The sequence below is a fragment of the Typopeltis vanoorti genome, chromosome 15 (assembly GCF_054136105.1).
Source record: "Typopeltis vanoorti isolate ZY-2024b chromosome 15, IOZ_Tvanoo_1.0, whole genome shotgun sequence".
NCBI lineage: Eukaryota > Metazoa > Arthropoda > Arachnida > Uropygi > Thelyphonidae > Typopeltis > Typopeltis vanoorti.
The window spans coordinates 77,297,353-77,313,646 of NC_143563.1; the positions used below are offsets into that span (position 1 = coordinate 77,297,353).

At 32.4% G+C, this 16,294-nt stretch overlaps 1 protein-coding gene across 1 annotated transcript in view; it reads right to left on the reverse strand.

Annotated features, from left to right (window-relative positions):
• Window positions 1–567: 567 nt before the first annotated feature.
• The window catches only part of LOC150098912 (uncharacterized), a 191,436-nt gene continuing 175,709 nt past the window's right edge, over window positions 568–16,294 (reverse strand). The window contains exons 11-15 of the mRNA XM_090404854.1: window positions 15,811–15,943; window positions 9,586–9,695; window positions 3,058–3,237; window positions 1,585–1,672; window positions 568–1,014 (exon numbers count right to left, since the gene is read on the reverse strand). Of these exons, the coding sequence (XP_090260980.1) occupies window positions 848–1,014; window positions 1,585–1,672; window positions 3,058–3,237; window positions 9,586–9,695; window positions 15,811–15,943 (678 nt within the window). The 3' untranslated portion in view covers window positions 568–847. The remainder of the gene's footprint in view (window positions 1,015–1,584; window positions 1,673–3,057; window positions 3,238–9,585; window positions 9,696–15,810; window positions 15,944–16,294) is intronic.

Below are 16,294 nucleotides of genomic sequence, written 5' to 3' on the forward strand. Positions count from 1 at the left end.
ACAGTACCCTGATATGATACTAAATTACCCAAAGTTATCAGAAAAGCATACACTCCAACTACATGCCATGGACTACTACATTAAGTATGTTTTATCAAGAATGTGCATGTAAAAAAATAATAGGTGTAGCTACAAGTAGAACAAATTATATAACAATTTATGTTATTTAGGAGATATTAATAAAATATTCAATCCTAAATTAATTTTTACTTTTTGTTTTATAGTTATCTTTTTTTAAAATTAAAAATAAAATAATATTATACTATATAGCTTAATATTACTGTTCTCTGATATTATTATTCAAATGAATTTATTATTTCCATTCAAGTTTCATTAAATTTTTTAATTATTAAGCCGCTTTAAATATTTAATTAATTAGTACACTTCATAAAATATATTCAATTAATTTTAAAGTTAATTAATATATGAAGAGCGTAAAGAAATAATTTTGATTCATTTAAAAAAAAAACATCTTTCCATGAAGTAAAGAAAGAGAGAGCAAACAACATTAAAAAAGAAAGAAAAAAGGAAATAGAATTGCAATGAAAAACAAAATGTCTATTCTCCTTTTATGAAAATTCCCATTTATTTACAAAATAATGAAATAATAATCTGTACAGGAATAACACTGACCGGAGCGACATTATTGGCAGGAAGTGATACTATTCAGTCAATGGACACCAGCCATTCTAATACATATTTCTCGTTTCTTATTCTAACACATATTTTAATGATGAAATTTAAAGCCATCTTATTAGCTGCTGTACAAAGGTTGACCGAAGATTTTGAATAGTTCACTGCCCAGCAACAGTTAAATCACTGAATAACGTAACTAAATAAATTCCAGTTATATGGAGCTTTCTGAATCTTCTAGAGGAATTGCATTTTTGTCAGTGCGTTTCTTTTGCCAAAAAGCTGGCAATCCAATGTTTTTAGTGATCATAATGTAGATGACTATGCCTCCTATGAAGAATCCTACGAAACCCATGGCAACTCCAATACTGGCCATCTCACCTGCAATAAAATATATTAAAGGTATATAGATGACACTCTGTTCTCATTTTAAAATGTTTTACAATTTTCTTAAGTAAGTTTTATAAATAATTTAGTAAGTAGTTAATTTTAATTACATAATTCATGCATTAAAATTAATGTCATTGTATCTTTAATTTTCTGATTCCACAATGCGAGATTATTATTTTTTTTTTCGGCTGTCCGAGCGAGTCGATTTTTGGCAAATGCAAGTAAAGTTTTCTCCTGGAAAAACGTGGGTTTTTTAATCAAGCTATTCAAATCGTAGAACTTCCATAATTTCGCATATTTTCTCACATAATAATGACAGTTATGGTTTAGGAACACTAGATGGCAGTAGAGTCCTTGGACCATCTTCCCGAAGCTTTGCCTTTAAATGAATCGTATTTATGGATAGATGTCACACACACACGCGCGCGCAAGAGAGAGAGAGAGAGAGAGAGAGGTAATGACTCACTGAAGTACACAATGTGATCGATGTTGTTAATTGAACGTTGATGCAGATTTTGTACCCACTTATTTTAAAATTACATAAATAGAGTATACTATTACCTTCTTTAAATCCTTCGACCTGTTTCAATGGTGCTGGACGTTTGCCAGTTTTTAAAAGGCCATCTTTCCCTGGTGTAAGTGGTGCGTTCTATAAAAAAAAAAAAAAAAAAAAATAAATAAATAAATAAATAAACATATATTGGTTTTATTTACTTTCTTCTTAACTTATTTTCAATAATATTTGTTTACTTTGTTATATTTAAAGTATTTTTACATTTATTTATTTTCGTAGAATTAATACGTATTAATTCTATTAATTGTTTATAAAAATTCTACTAATTTGTATGTTTTGTGTAAAACATGCTGTCACAGAGAGGTAAATAGCAGATAAATCAGTTTTTATTTAGGTCCGCGAGAATAGTGAGCCGGGGATATCTCTACTATATAAATCAATATAATCTAATGCAATACTATATAAATGTATAGTACAAATTCTGTGTTAATAGTACAAATTCTTTCGTCGATTACTCTGATAATTAGTGTTAGAAAATGTGTATGGGGCCGAAAAGAAGCCGAAAAAATTATTCTTTTACAACAGAAGGCTTAATATATACATATTAAAATTACAATAGTCAATAGTGAAATGCTGCAAATAGTACTTCACTATTGTCATTTAAATCTGTATTTTAATCATATCTATATCATGAGAAAATCATAAATAATTTTTTCACGATATAGCCATGAAAATGGTTGGTTAGATGTAAGGAGAAGAGATAAATTTATAGACCAAATGAACTGTTTTTATGATAATGAATCAAGAATGAAGTCTTTTTTTTTTTTTGTTCGCATAATGAAACAGGATTGACTGATAGGCGCTCAGTAACATTTAACTAATTGGCTAGAGGAACTTTTCTGGGCCTCAGCCGCTTCCCAAGTCAATCGATCTTCAGTAGAGAATTTTTTTTTTTTTTTTTTTTTTTTTTTTTTTTTTTTTTTTACTTCCGGAAACTCCGGTTCGTAACCCTGCAACAACTCACAAAACCATCGTAGAATTCTGCTATTTTAGACAATACGACTAAGGGTTTAGCATCATAAGAAGACGAGAGTTGTTCGCACTCTCGTCCCGATAACTTCAAAATCGCTAGCAACCATAAACTCAACTATCAGTGACAACTAAGGGTGGAGAAAACTGCCCACTGATTTTCTAAAGTGAGTTACGGTTAATAGAGCTTCGGCAGTACCCTTTGGGAAATAATCAAGTGTTGTAGGATTTATTTATTAATAGGAAGAATCATATTAGGAAAGCGTCACGAATATTGCTTTTTTTATGAGTGGATTAATTTTAAACATAGACGTGGTGCCTATTTCTCTCAAATATCGAAACGGTATTTCATAATATATATATATATATAATAAACTATATATACAATAAAATATATGTATTTAGTTGAATAACTGAATTCAGTTATTTCTTCGAATAAATTTAAAGAATATAGCATAAAGCTAATTTAATGCTAGAACCGATCTACTTACATGAGTACTGTCAATATGAATAAGAATGGTTAATTTCTCATTCTTTACAGCATCTTCCAGTGCTTTGGATGCTACCGCTAACGAACTTTCGTTTGGTGGGATTTTAAATTTCTCATTAATAAGAGGAGGCAAGTCTATGATGGTAAAGAAGACTAGTAGTTCTTCTTCCTTGAGTTCGATCTGGAAAAGATATCACAAAAATTATTAATAGCATAGCTAACACGGATAAATAGGTAAAAAACAGCTAAATATGAGCATTAAAACTAAATTAAATATGAAGGATCCATTTATGCCAATGAAAATTACTTCAGGTGCTTTGTTCGAACTGCATAAAGTCCCGTGTGGAAATTTTCCCGCCATACTTTCGAATTTAGATCCTATAAGAAATTATCTGCTTTCTGAAAATCCAATATTATATTTATTATAATTGGAATGAGGATCTCCATTCTTCTCAGATCATTTCGAAACTCGTTCATAAATGTAATTTTCTATTTGCCAGTGCAGACTTACAGAAATTAAAACTACAAGTAAAACTTTAGGAATAAAAAAGTTTCTAAATTTTTGTTCTGTAAAGGAAACTTAAAAAAAAAAAAATCAAAAGGATTAGTAGCTTTGAAATTTAATTTTGTTATATCGAAGTGTTTAGGATTTACCAGAGGGCGCTAGAGGCGAACGTTTTAACTGAACTTTGATAAATATACGGAATGATAAGATTTTTTTTTTATCAGTTTCATGTCAGAGTTAGCATTATTAGAGTTAGCATTATTACAGAGTTAGCATTATTATTATTATTGATATTGTTATATTAGATGACACCTACATTTAGTGCCAGAACTCATCACAAGAAGTTAAGCTATCCACATTACATTCCTACAATAACATAATTCTTGTTCATAAGTTGATGTTAAATTAAAGTTTAAAAAAAGTGTTTATATAAAATTAATTTTAATAATAACATGTTATAAGTATTAAATGCCAATTTATTTAATAAATTTTGCTAATTTTATTATACACCTTATTTTTTAATAAAATTAATAAATTTAAATTCTAATCAGAAGAAATTTTAAACAATAGTTTTCCTCCCTTGTGGTACGTGCTCGGTGTTTCAAATTCAAATCTCCCCCCCCCTCCGATTCAGAGCAATCTGCAGAGAGAACCAGTAGATGAAATACCTTCAAACTTGGTGGGTAGTCTAACCAGATCGTGGAGAAGAAATTTTGACAAGAAAAAAAAAATTCAAAAAATGAACGATTGGGGTAATATGGGGTTGTGAGCGAGAAAAGGTAGTGAATTTTGCATACATGTGAGACCTAAGGTAGTACAAACTAAGGAGAAAGAGAGATCGACTACAGTCATTCGACTTGCGCGATGGGTCTCACTTTGCCTGAGCGTGCCTTGGTCGTAAAGTGTTTCTATAGGAATGAAAGAAATGTTGTAGCAGCACTTCGCGAGTACAGATCATCTCTATACGATATTGTGGTTCCTAATATTAATTAAAGATAATTTGTTAACTTTTTATTTCCTGTTAATTGAACAAATGCCATTTACTTTGTTGTAAAAGCTGGTGTGAAATTTCTTTCCGCTTTATTTTTCAATAACATTCAATGTCATAGTAAATCACTGAATTCAGGTCTATTTCTTTAATACCCTCCTCCCTTCTTTTTTTAGTTATTATTTATAGAATTTCAAGTACACGACTTTTGTTTCATCCTCTTTGGAAAAAATTTAATAAGTTTTCTTCTCTTTATTATCAAAATATGATTCTCATTAGATCGGCATCATTTTTTTGCACTGTGCTGAAATTATCTCAACAAAAAAAGAATTTTTTTTCTCTTTTGACGTCTATAATCCAGCTAGAACTTTTTTTGTTTCTTTAATTATTTCTTCTTTTCCCAAGAATTTTAATCGTTAAGATATTTCAACTCACTTGTATTTAAGTCCACTGATATCTGTATAATGAGCTCAATAGTTATAGAACGGCACCTTCTGGTTGAAAACATATAGGTTCGAATCCCGTGTGCGACACGAAAAATCTCCGGGAAACTTGTTTTTTTTAATCCAAAAAAAAAAAAAAATCATGCAAACCGGTCATAAGAACATACATAAACTGATTCTATCATACGAAGTGATTCAGGATGGTTAAAAGTAAATGCAGAAAATACTAGATAAATATTTGCAGTAAAGACACAGTAAATAAATTATTGAATACGTGAATGCTGCTTTAATTATTTCTTTTTTTTATTATTATTATTTTACTTTGTTTCATTTTCCTATTGTTTAAGAATTCAAACTTGTCGAAGCTATCTTGGTTTGTGTAGGCGAATTTTGGACTATAAAAAGATCTAGATCTGTATAAGTTGTCACTTCTCAAGATTTGCGGGACCTATTAGTACATCCCCCCCCGTACTTCACTGGCCTACTGAGAGGCCCCGCATCCCTCGATATTGTTGGGAGATGGGCACAGTCGTCTAATTGTATGAAAGATATCTGATCCAGGGGAAAATAAAACATATACATTTACATTTCTTATTTTACAGCAACAAAAATGTTAGGAAGCTGCATGGGTATTATAGTATTTCAGGGACGAGTTTGCATAAGTAAAAAAAAAGTAATTGTTGAAGTACTAGCTAATTCGTGAGTAACTGAGTATTGATTTTCACAAGAACCTAACTTTCGGATATAAAAAAAAAGTTTTTTTTTTTTTGATGCGCTAAATGAAGATTAATGACTGGATGACCTGGAAAACTATTTTAAAACCCATGTATTTTATGTAAACATTGATGTCACCATGCGTTTAACGTCAACGTACATTTGCGGTGAGGTGTGTAATGTAAAAATTGCCTCCCCTTGGAAATTTTATCCTTCAATTTCCCGAATGAAAAAAAAAAAAATTTTTTTTCCGAAATGTATTACAATCTTGTGATACGTAGGACCCATAGAAATGCTTCCATTCAGAAGGAACACGTAATGATTTTTGTCCATAGTCCGTCAGAAATCAAACCGATTAACTGAAATCCCTAACCGACCACTTAAACCTGATGCAGGGATACTGACTGTCTGGAAGTTAACAAACCACACTCTTTCTTGTAGAGTTTGGAATGCTTTTTCATTATTTCTTTGCATGAAACATTCGTGCAAACTAGTTCTTTATAAAATCTTTTAAGATCAGCCCTCCAATTATCAGATATTTTTTATGTAACTCCCATCCAAGAAGTGTTTTCAGCTTATAGTACACTAGTACAATAGGAGTTTAATCAAATATAAATAATCTGATAAGACGAATAGCTTGAACTGAGGATAGGGAAGTTGCTTCATCGCTCTGACATCGTTTTACAGAATTATATCCATTGGGAAGAACGTCCGGTTTAAACAAAACTTCCTCTGGGAACTTTCCGTTCACTTATCGAAATTTGTTTGCCTTTCTAAGTATCTAAATTTTGTCAAAACTTTGACAAATTTTGACAAAATCATTGTCAAAATTGTCAAAATCATTTCTCAAAATTTTGGTAAATTTTGACAAATCAAAATGTTGATTTCTAAGTTCCTCTGGAATTTATATGCGACTAAGTATCTCTTGGCAAATGTTTTAAATGGATAAGGACAGAGTTAAGACTCCCACAGTTACCACAGTGTGCTTTCCAAATTTCATCTGGGATAGTGCCTCATCTTATAGTGATTACATAGGAAATACTGATTAATACGAGGCTAAGTAGCCCCCCCCCAATAACATTCTTAGTCTCATAACCGTAACTCCGAATGGCTCTGAGCATAGCCCTAATAGCATCCATTACAAACTCTAGAAAGAAGAAAGGATAAAAAGTTTGCTGAGTATTATAACGAAATAAGAACCTGGTAGTCCATTTTTAAATTAACAGTAATACTTCCATTCTTGACTTTTTGGGAATCTAGGTTAGCTATTGATTTCAAAGTAATCTGTCTGTAGTCATTGAGGTGAATCCTATGGTTTGAGCTTGTCTAGTTAAAAGTTTTGTCAAAGGTACTTATTGACAATAACTGCTGTTTGAATTATTTTATGTGTTGTTTCAGAAGAAAGAGTGCTAAGGGATAGGAATTTTATCTCTGAACCCAGTGGGATGAAGCGAAAATCAATATTTTAAAAATAATTCCCTCTTACAGTTTATCTTTAGATGCATAATGGTAAGAGAGGTCGCAGCAATTCACTCTCTTGGTGGTATCTAATTGTGATGATATTAGTAAATAAATACATAAAAAAAGCACAACCCATTCGCATCTATTTATTCTGGAATTCAAATCTCACTGTAAAGTTTGCGATTTAAAAAGAAGTATAAATGCACTGTATTATTCTGAAATGATAGTTTAGTCGCTCCTAAAAAAGTTTCATAGAAAATACATAATTACTCTAAAGTAAATATATTTTATGAAAAAAGATCAAAATTTCACTTGACACTATCATTACAGTTCTCTAAATATGAATTTCAAGGTTAAAAAAAAAAAAAGCTTTAGTCGATATGTTCTTTAGCTCCTAAAGCAAGTTTAGAAACAAAATGGCCGCCAAAGCGAGACGACAGTGGAATAAAAATGTATTGTTTGTGATTTCACTTCGTTAAAGGCTGAGAAAATAAAATTACGCAATTTGTAAGTTCCTGCAATGCACACTTAAATGGTGCCGCTTTAGTACTTTCTGTCTGCTTATATTTGTATATATCGTTCGCAAAACTTGCAAACCACATATACAAAGATTTAAAAACATTGAAGATTACAAATACATGAGTTAGTAGCAAACAATATTTGATCCCTTCACCTCCGGCATTATAATTTTATATCTGCATTTGTCTAAAATACCATTAGATTACATTTTTTATAGGGAATTTTAAAAATAACGGTATCGATGACTTTTAAGTGAAAAAAAAGTCTCTTTCTACGAGAATACCGGTTTTGAATGCTTAACCGAAATTTCATAATAAATTACTGTACTTATTACAGGACAATTTTACTTAATAATGTTTAAATAATAGATATATAAATAAATCTTTTTTACTACAATTATTAAGTAATTTATTTTTAAGGATAAAATAATTTTATTTATCCATTTTGAAACTTTTTATATTTCAATTTTATAAACTACAAGGTTTAAATATTCTGGTTTTTTAAAACTGGAACTCTACAAAAAATCAACTGTGGAATACAGAAAAATAATATACTAGTTAGGATTAGGAATATCGCCTCTTGTTAAGGAAGTACTTTATGGGAATGCAATCAGCCTCGGAAGGTGAAAAGAAGCGATGGTGGAAGTTTTTTTTTTTATTTTTTAATATGATTGAATTACTTCACTTATTTCACGTATTTATTAGATGATATTATAGTAATCAGAATAGAACTAAAGATACATAATTTCGACTATAAAAAATGTTTCTCAATAAATTAAGTCGCTACTAGTTTAATTTAAGGCAAATCAAAACCAAATAACTTAAATAGTATGTAATATAATCTGAACACCTCTTTTTTTTATATATACAAATTTCTAATTAAATTTTTGGTACAGAAGTGCTATTTATTGTCCGATTTATGTTATATTATTTTCGAAATCGAAATATTCATTATGCCTTTAAGTGGTTTTTCTGTAATGAATATTTGATAACTTCATTAAGGTGCTTGAAGAATTGTCTATTTTTGGATTGTTCTGACAACGAACATTTTTCGTTTTTACTTTTCATGAGAGATCTATAAAAGATGAAATATTCAAGACGAGTAGTCTGAACCAGAAATGACAAAAAAAGGAACAAAACAACAAAAACACACGGCCAGAAGTTTCTGTTAGAATTCTCCAGATAATTGTCAACATTTGTGGGGAGGTGATGATGCAGTGTTTCCAAACTACTTTTTAGCGTTCAGTGCTGTAGGGAATTTGATTATCGGATGTCTGGATGCCGTGTGCAGCAGAAAGCTCCATTTTATGTACATATTTCAGAAAGGAAGCGTAAGTTAACTGAAATCGATGCCAACCATGGCTTTATTTACGTTCTCAACCCCCCCCACACACTTTTTGTTGTTGTTTTCTTTGCACCGCCTTTTACAAAGATCGTGACGTCATTAGCGGAGAAAGTTAGGATTGATTTCTTCTATTACTTAATGTTTCAACGCACTACAAACGGGCACAATATCTGCTTGCGTGTAGCGTTTGTTCCTAGTTTTAATAAGCGGTACTGTGATACTATAACATTTCAAATTATTAGGGTCTGATGAGCAGCATTGCCTTGAAACGATATGAATTATAATTTCGATGTTGTTATTGTGAGCGGCTGTAACACTGAAAATTTTCCAATAATGTGTGTGTGTGGGGGGGGATTTCGTCGATTGGAATCGAGTTCCTCTCGCATTGAGTCCATGGACTCCTTGGAGATGTCACGTAATAATAATAATAATAATAATAATAATAAATGTGAATTTATTATTGATGACTTTTATCGATTATTCCACTAAAAATCAACTTTTTTATGCTTCAATCGAATTAATTATTGAAATAAGAACAGGGTACTTGAAACTTACCTCCGTAATCTGGATTCGAGCTGGACTGACTTTAGCTATTTCTTGTAGTTTTTCTTGAAGATGATATTTGAAGCCTTGCACATTACTTCTAACCGCATCGTTGTAATTGTCTTAAAAATAAGAAACGGATATTTAAAATAAAATACTAATGATAGGAAAAATGTAAATACGACTACCTACCCCACAACACACACACACACACACACACACACACACACACGCTATACAAATATGTCGAATAATTGCTGGGATTACTATTACATAATTTCGGACAACCAAAATCACGCGATCCTTAACAACACGATTCGAGTCCGAGAGAATATTTCACAAATCTTGTTTGACACGAAACGTTTAATGTGTTTATCGTGTGATTAAAGGCATCAATTCACTGAGGTAGGAGATTTAGAATTTTATGTCTACATAATATTCTAAGATTGGTATAAACATCTTTAGCAATTATTATTAAAAAACAAAAAACACAGTAATGGCAAAAATTTAAGGGAAATTCATTCATTGCTAGACAAAATAAAAAAGTATACTTTGTTTAATGTAAATCAATAATATAAATTCTAGGTAACGTTTTATATATCTTTATATAAAGCAAACAAAAACAAGGCCTTCTTAGCCAAAAAACAGTGGATGTATATAGTAATTTGCATAAATTGTTTAAAATATCATTTTATTTATTTAATTCTCTTTTTTTTTCAGTTTAAAATTTATTTTTTATAGTACTTTGTAAAAATAATATTTTATAAAATTATTCTAAATACTGTATTTTGAAACACACACACACACACACACACACACACACACACACACACACACACACACACACACACACACACACGTATTTTGTGAGTTCAACAAAATCTCATCATCGGCCTGTGGAGTGAGATAGATGCTGAGATTCAACAGATAATAGGAGAGGAAATAAAGATAGGGTGCATAGTGGTAGAGTAGGTAAAAGAGGCCTCAGTTGACCTGTTTTAGCTGTTTAAATCCTCCCAGGGGTGTTTCTAAAGCGGTCGTTGATTTTTCACTTTAGAAAAAAGGAAAAATCCTGAAAAGGAAACATGTAACAAAACCTAGAAAACTTAACATGAATAAGGTACAGAGATAGTAAACCTGCAGAAAGGTCTGGAAAGAGAATAGAAAGGCGAACTTAGAAGTTGGGGAAGGACCTGGCCCAAGTGATGCAGCTCACAAGGAGCTGCACCGCCTCGCTGTAGGCCTTCGCCGCTCGGGTTCTCAGGTCCAACCCCCCCCCCCCCTCCTGTGTGGACTTAAAGGCTGTACAAGGAATTGAAAAGGTCTACTTCCTCTTGTTGTGTGTTGTCAATATTTCATCTGCCAACCTATCACCCTTCCCCAAGTTATCATTTGGAGAGTTCTAAAGAACGATATTTCTGCCTCTTCCTCTATACCCAGAACTCCAATTATGTGTTCTGGAGTGACTTCACTTATGTCTTCTATGTATAGGTCACCACATTTCACACTCACACCTTTAGGGCGTTTTTGGCCTGTGAGCATGAGTACATCTATTTTTGCTATTGCATTGTGGAACTTTTCTGATATCACAGGGGTTTCTTTTAACAGATGCCTTAGCGTCTTTCCTGCTTTCGCATGAGGGGGATCTTGGTGGGCAATATCTGCTTTTTCAGGTTCATCTGATTTTTTTTTTTTTTTGTTTGTTTCCATTTCCTCTGGACTGATTGGTCTTTTGAAAGGGGTGTTGTTTGTCTCCATGCTTTCTGTTTTATTTTCTTTCTCTGCAGTGGTTTCATCATTTGTGGCAGCTTGTTTTTTAGCTGTTTCTTTTTCGTGTGTACCTCGCTTCTTCTCTTCCTTAGGTTTAGATGCTGAGGTTTCTGTGGAGGCTGCCTTCTCTTCTTCGGCCGTTGTTTTGCCGTATGCCTCTTTTAGAGTTGGAACGTCTGGGTTTTCCGACTCTTGTTCGTTCTGCCGTAACTATTGTTGGCCTTATGATACCTCCCATCCTTTCTGCGTGGGTTCTGGATGGGCAGGTGTCCACTTTGCGGTCTATGGCACGACATTTGAGGCAAGCTGCTTTACATTTATCTAGTGTATGGCTTGCTTTAAGACAATTTTTGCATTTTAGTCGAGGGCAGTCTGCCCCAAGATGATTGAAGGCACCACACCTGAAACATTGCGTTTTCACGCCAGGGTAGTTTACCTTTACCCTGGCAGATCCTATGAGAATGAAGTTGGGTACTTCAGTTCTCATTTCAAGGGAGATGTTTACTTCCCCTGATTTCCACTCTGGGTTGTCAGCATCGTTAAGAATCTAAATTTCCTTTACGTCGCCCCACTTTGAGAACACGCTTCAAATGATGTCTTCATCCACGTATTCTAGGGGGAATCTCGGTATTTTGAGCATTTTTAAGATGCTCCCTACCATGAAAGTAAATTTTTTTTTTTTCTCTACATTCGAAGCCGCCAAGTAGCTAGCTTATTTCTGGTTGCTATGTTCTTGACAACTGCTTGGTACTTTCCGCCCCTATAGGGGGTAAACCCAAATATATGTTTTCAGCTCCTACATAGTCCATAATAGCTCTCGCTATAGTCCTTGCCAATGTTGAAGCATCTACCTCAAAGCCGAGGGTGCGGACGCGAGGATTGACAGATGTCATCGTTGAAAGATTGCCTTGCCTGGAGTGGGGGGGGGGCTATAAAGTCCTTATCCCTATCTTGTGTTTACTTTTACCCCAGTCTGGGGTTTAAAGTGTCTGTACTTAGATAGTTTGATAACTCGAGCCCCTATGGGACCCGTATCTGATATCAACTGGAAAGAACAGACGCTACACTCTCACTTAGCTCGAAAACTTTGTAAGAAGTGATTATTCAGCGCCAGGTAAGTATCAAGAAACAGATATTGCCTGTTAGCAAAATACTAAATACAAAAGACTATATATATATATTTCAAATATAAACATCCCTATATATGAAATATTTAAGTCCCTCTTATATTTAAAGTATGTTAGGACCGAATTTTTTTTTTCTGGATTACAAACAGATAAACGTTGTAGCTTGGGTTATTAATCCTCATTTATATTTTCAATTTATTTTTATTTTATATATTTATTTATTATGTTTTTATTTTGTTCATCTATTTATTATTATTTTTTACTTTATATATTTATTTATTATTATTTTTTTATTTCATTTATCTATTTATTATTATTTTTTATTTTATATATTTATTTATTTGTGATTCCAAGTTCATGAAAAGCTATCGTACATGTTTTATCAAAAATCACTCTGACACCATAATATTTTATATTATAGCCTTATATTATAGACTTATGTTATAGCAATGCTGTGTTTTTATTGCATTAAGGTACTAAAAATTGACAATAAAAATGGACTACAAGATAACAAATGTTCTAACGCATTTTTATTTAAAGGGAGTAGGAAACAATTAAAAACGAACTTTTCGAAAATCGGAAGAGAATAACTCTAGAATCGGGTGAAAAAAATAAAGCCTTTATTCTACAAATCAAGCGTTGTGAAAGCTATCACAAAGCTATGCGGACTTGTATATCGTAAATATAAATTTTTATAAGTTTCTAAACAAACAATTAAATTATTTTATTGCTTAAAAATATTAAATTATCTGATAAACTTAGCAAAAAATATTAATTACTACTCCATGCTTCTTCAAAAATATGAAGTAAATCTGTCTTAAAATGTATATACAGTGACTTTTTTTTATTATAAGTTTTTTTTATTAAATGAAATCTAAAAACTTGAAAACAGGAGGAGGGAGGAATCAATCAACCGTGAGATGCGGTGATTGATTCATTCAATCCAATACCTTGGAGGGTAATAGATGGCAATGCTGTAGCTAATAAAGTTCTAACTGAGGCTCGGCTATTGCTGTTACCCTCCTGCCATGCTCAGAGCTTTAATAGCTCAATAACCCCTTATCCCTACACTGTCCTCTACAGATAACGGGGAAGATGAAAAGAATTCTTGCTTCGCCCCTTTAAGCCAGTCCTTATAAGGATAAGGACTTGAAAACAGTGTATAACTGGCGCCAGTATATATATATATATATATATATATATATATATATATATATTCAAATATAGAAGATGCAAACTTATCTCAGCCGGTACCTCACTAAAAATGGTTCATCTAATCCATTCATATCTTCAGAATAAATCAATGAAAGTAAAAATCAACGGTTCTACATCGTCCCAGAGCCATATCTTTGCTGGAGTGCCGCAGGGATCCCTACTGGCTCCATTGCTGTTTTCTGTATACATGTCGGACATCCCGCACAATCCGATGTCTTCCATTTTGGCCTTGTATGCGGACGATACAGCAATACTAACCAGATCTGTCCGACCCCATTTCGTTACCAGAAAGCTTCAAGTAAACCTTCTAAAGCTGAAGGTTTGGTTCTCCAAATGGAGATTGGAAGTCAACCCCCAGAAAAACTCAACCGTTCTTTTCTCAAAAAGGCCAATGTCTCCTGCAGGAGATGTGTTACTATTCAATACTAAAATTCCCTGGTAGACAGAAACAAATTATCTGGGTGTAATTCTCGATAAAAAGCTATCTTTCAACCAACACATCAAGTCTACGTGCGCAAAGGCATCTAAAGCCATAGCTCAGATCTATCCGTAATTAATAGAAATAGCAAGCTCAACAACAGAATCAAATTGCAGCTATACCAGGTGACGATTCGTCCTATAATCACCTACGCCTCTCCAGCTTGGAGCCACACCTCTAATATTAACATTATCAAAATACAGCGAGTGCAGAACAAGTTAGTGCTTGAGAATGATTCTGAACGCCCCGTGGTATGTTAGAAACAATCAACTCCACAGAGACACAAATATTCCCTATATTTTCTCTTTTCTACAATCTTTAGCAACCAAGTTTTTCCTAAAGATGTCCACACATCCCAACGATTTGGTTCAGCAAGCTGCAGCATACGAGGCAACGGACATATTCAAATATAGAAGACCAAAAGCTATATTAGCATCCCATAGCGATGCATAATCTCCATGCCCATTCAGGGCGAGCAAACTGCTCATAAATTTTACCCTCACTGTAACCACAACAGATAGCGGGGAATATGAAAAGCATCTTGCTTCACCCCTAAAGACATAAATGTCAATTGTCAATTGAAAACAGTGCTAACGAGATAGGTAAGAGGGAAGAATAATCAAGTCCTTTGTAGGACTTCCAGGGTAACAAATGGCAATGCCGTAGCCAATGAAGTTTTAACTGAGGCTCGGCTATTGTCGTTACCCAGCCATAACTAGAGCTTTTAGCTCAATAACACTCCATCCACACAGATTTTCTTCATTCAGATGACGGGATAAAGATTCAAGGACTCAGTCCATCTCCCAGTTCTTTTAAGAACTTGAAAACAGTTCTCACGAAAGATTAGAAAAAAATCATTTTTTATATTTTTTGATCGAGATTAAAATTAAGCAGCGTATTTTTGTGTTTTAATTTTATTAATGTGCAGAGAGCTTTTTCAGAAAAATGGTGACTCGCTATACCCAACTATATTAAGTTTTTGTCTTTGCAATTTAGTATTAATGTGAGATTCAAATTGATTTTTTACAAATTATTTTTATATTACATATATAATACTTGATTTGTTACTCGACTTTGTCAATTTTTAATTAAAATTTCACTCTAATCAATTTCTTTTTTTTTTTTTAAGCAAGTCCGTAATTTTTAAAAAAGAATTTCCCAAGCCCACATATAACTATGACAGTTTGCCAAACCATTCACAATTTTAATTTTAAGTGGATTTCAGAAGCAAACAGAATTATCTCCATCTTATCTTAATCTCTTTGTCCATCTTCATGAACCAACTCTAAAACAGATAAAAATTTGATAAAATTTAATAGTTAAAACCCTGAGAAAAAAATTGGCGAACTTTAAATTTGTGTTCCAATTGGACAATAATAATTACCTCTTTGCAAATTAAGGCCAAAATACATTTTGGTACATAGAAATATTAATCGTGTGGGAGTGAAATATCATATCGTTAACAATTACAAGTTATGTACAATAAATTATGGCTGTCTTATGACAAAACAGAAAATATGTAGTAAATATATCATATTTTGTGGTAATACATAGTTATTATTATTATTATTATTATTATTACAATTTAAAATTTAGCAATAAGTCGATTTTTTTGTAATTAAAATAATCATAATTCAAGTGACTTACTAGGAAAATGCAGTTCATAAAATCCCAATAAGCTGCTATTATAACACAAAGTAACGTCAAACTTTTCCGAGGAGGGGCGCTCTGGACGGAAGTTATAGAAATTGATCTGGTGCTTGGCTTCTGCGCGGTTCCCCTAAATAATAATCAGGTCAATTCATTACACAGGGTTGATCTTTATTTGTCAATATAATCAAATTAATTAATCAAAATTCATTCTACAGTCGATGAATTTCGCATTTTTATAATGTTGATCATTGCTAATTTCACTTTTGCATATTTTATATTTTATCTTACGATGTATTATTTTATTTTACATTTATATTAATTTTATTTAAGCATGTGATCAAAGTCAAAGAAAGAATAGTGATTTACTAGTAGAATTTTGTGATAGAAGGAAGTTATAAAGACACATAAAATGAACTGGATATCATTAGATGTGAAAAACAAAAGCCAAACTGATCGTCGTCTTGCAATCAAGGGTATC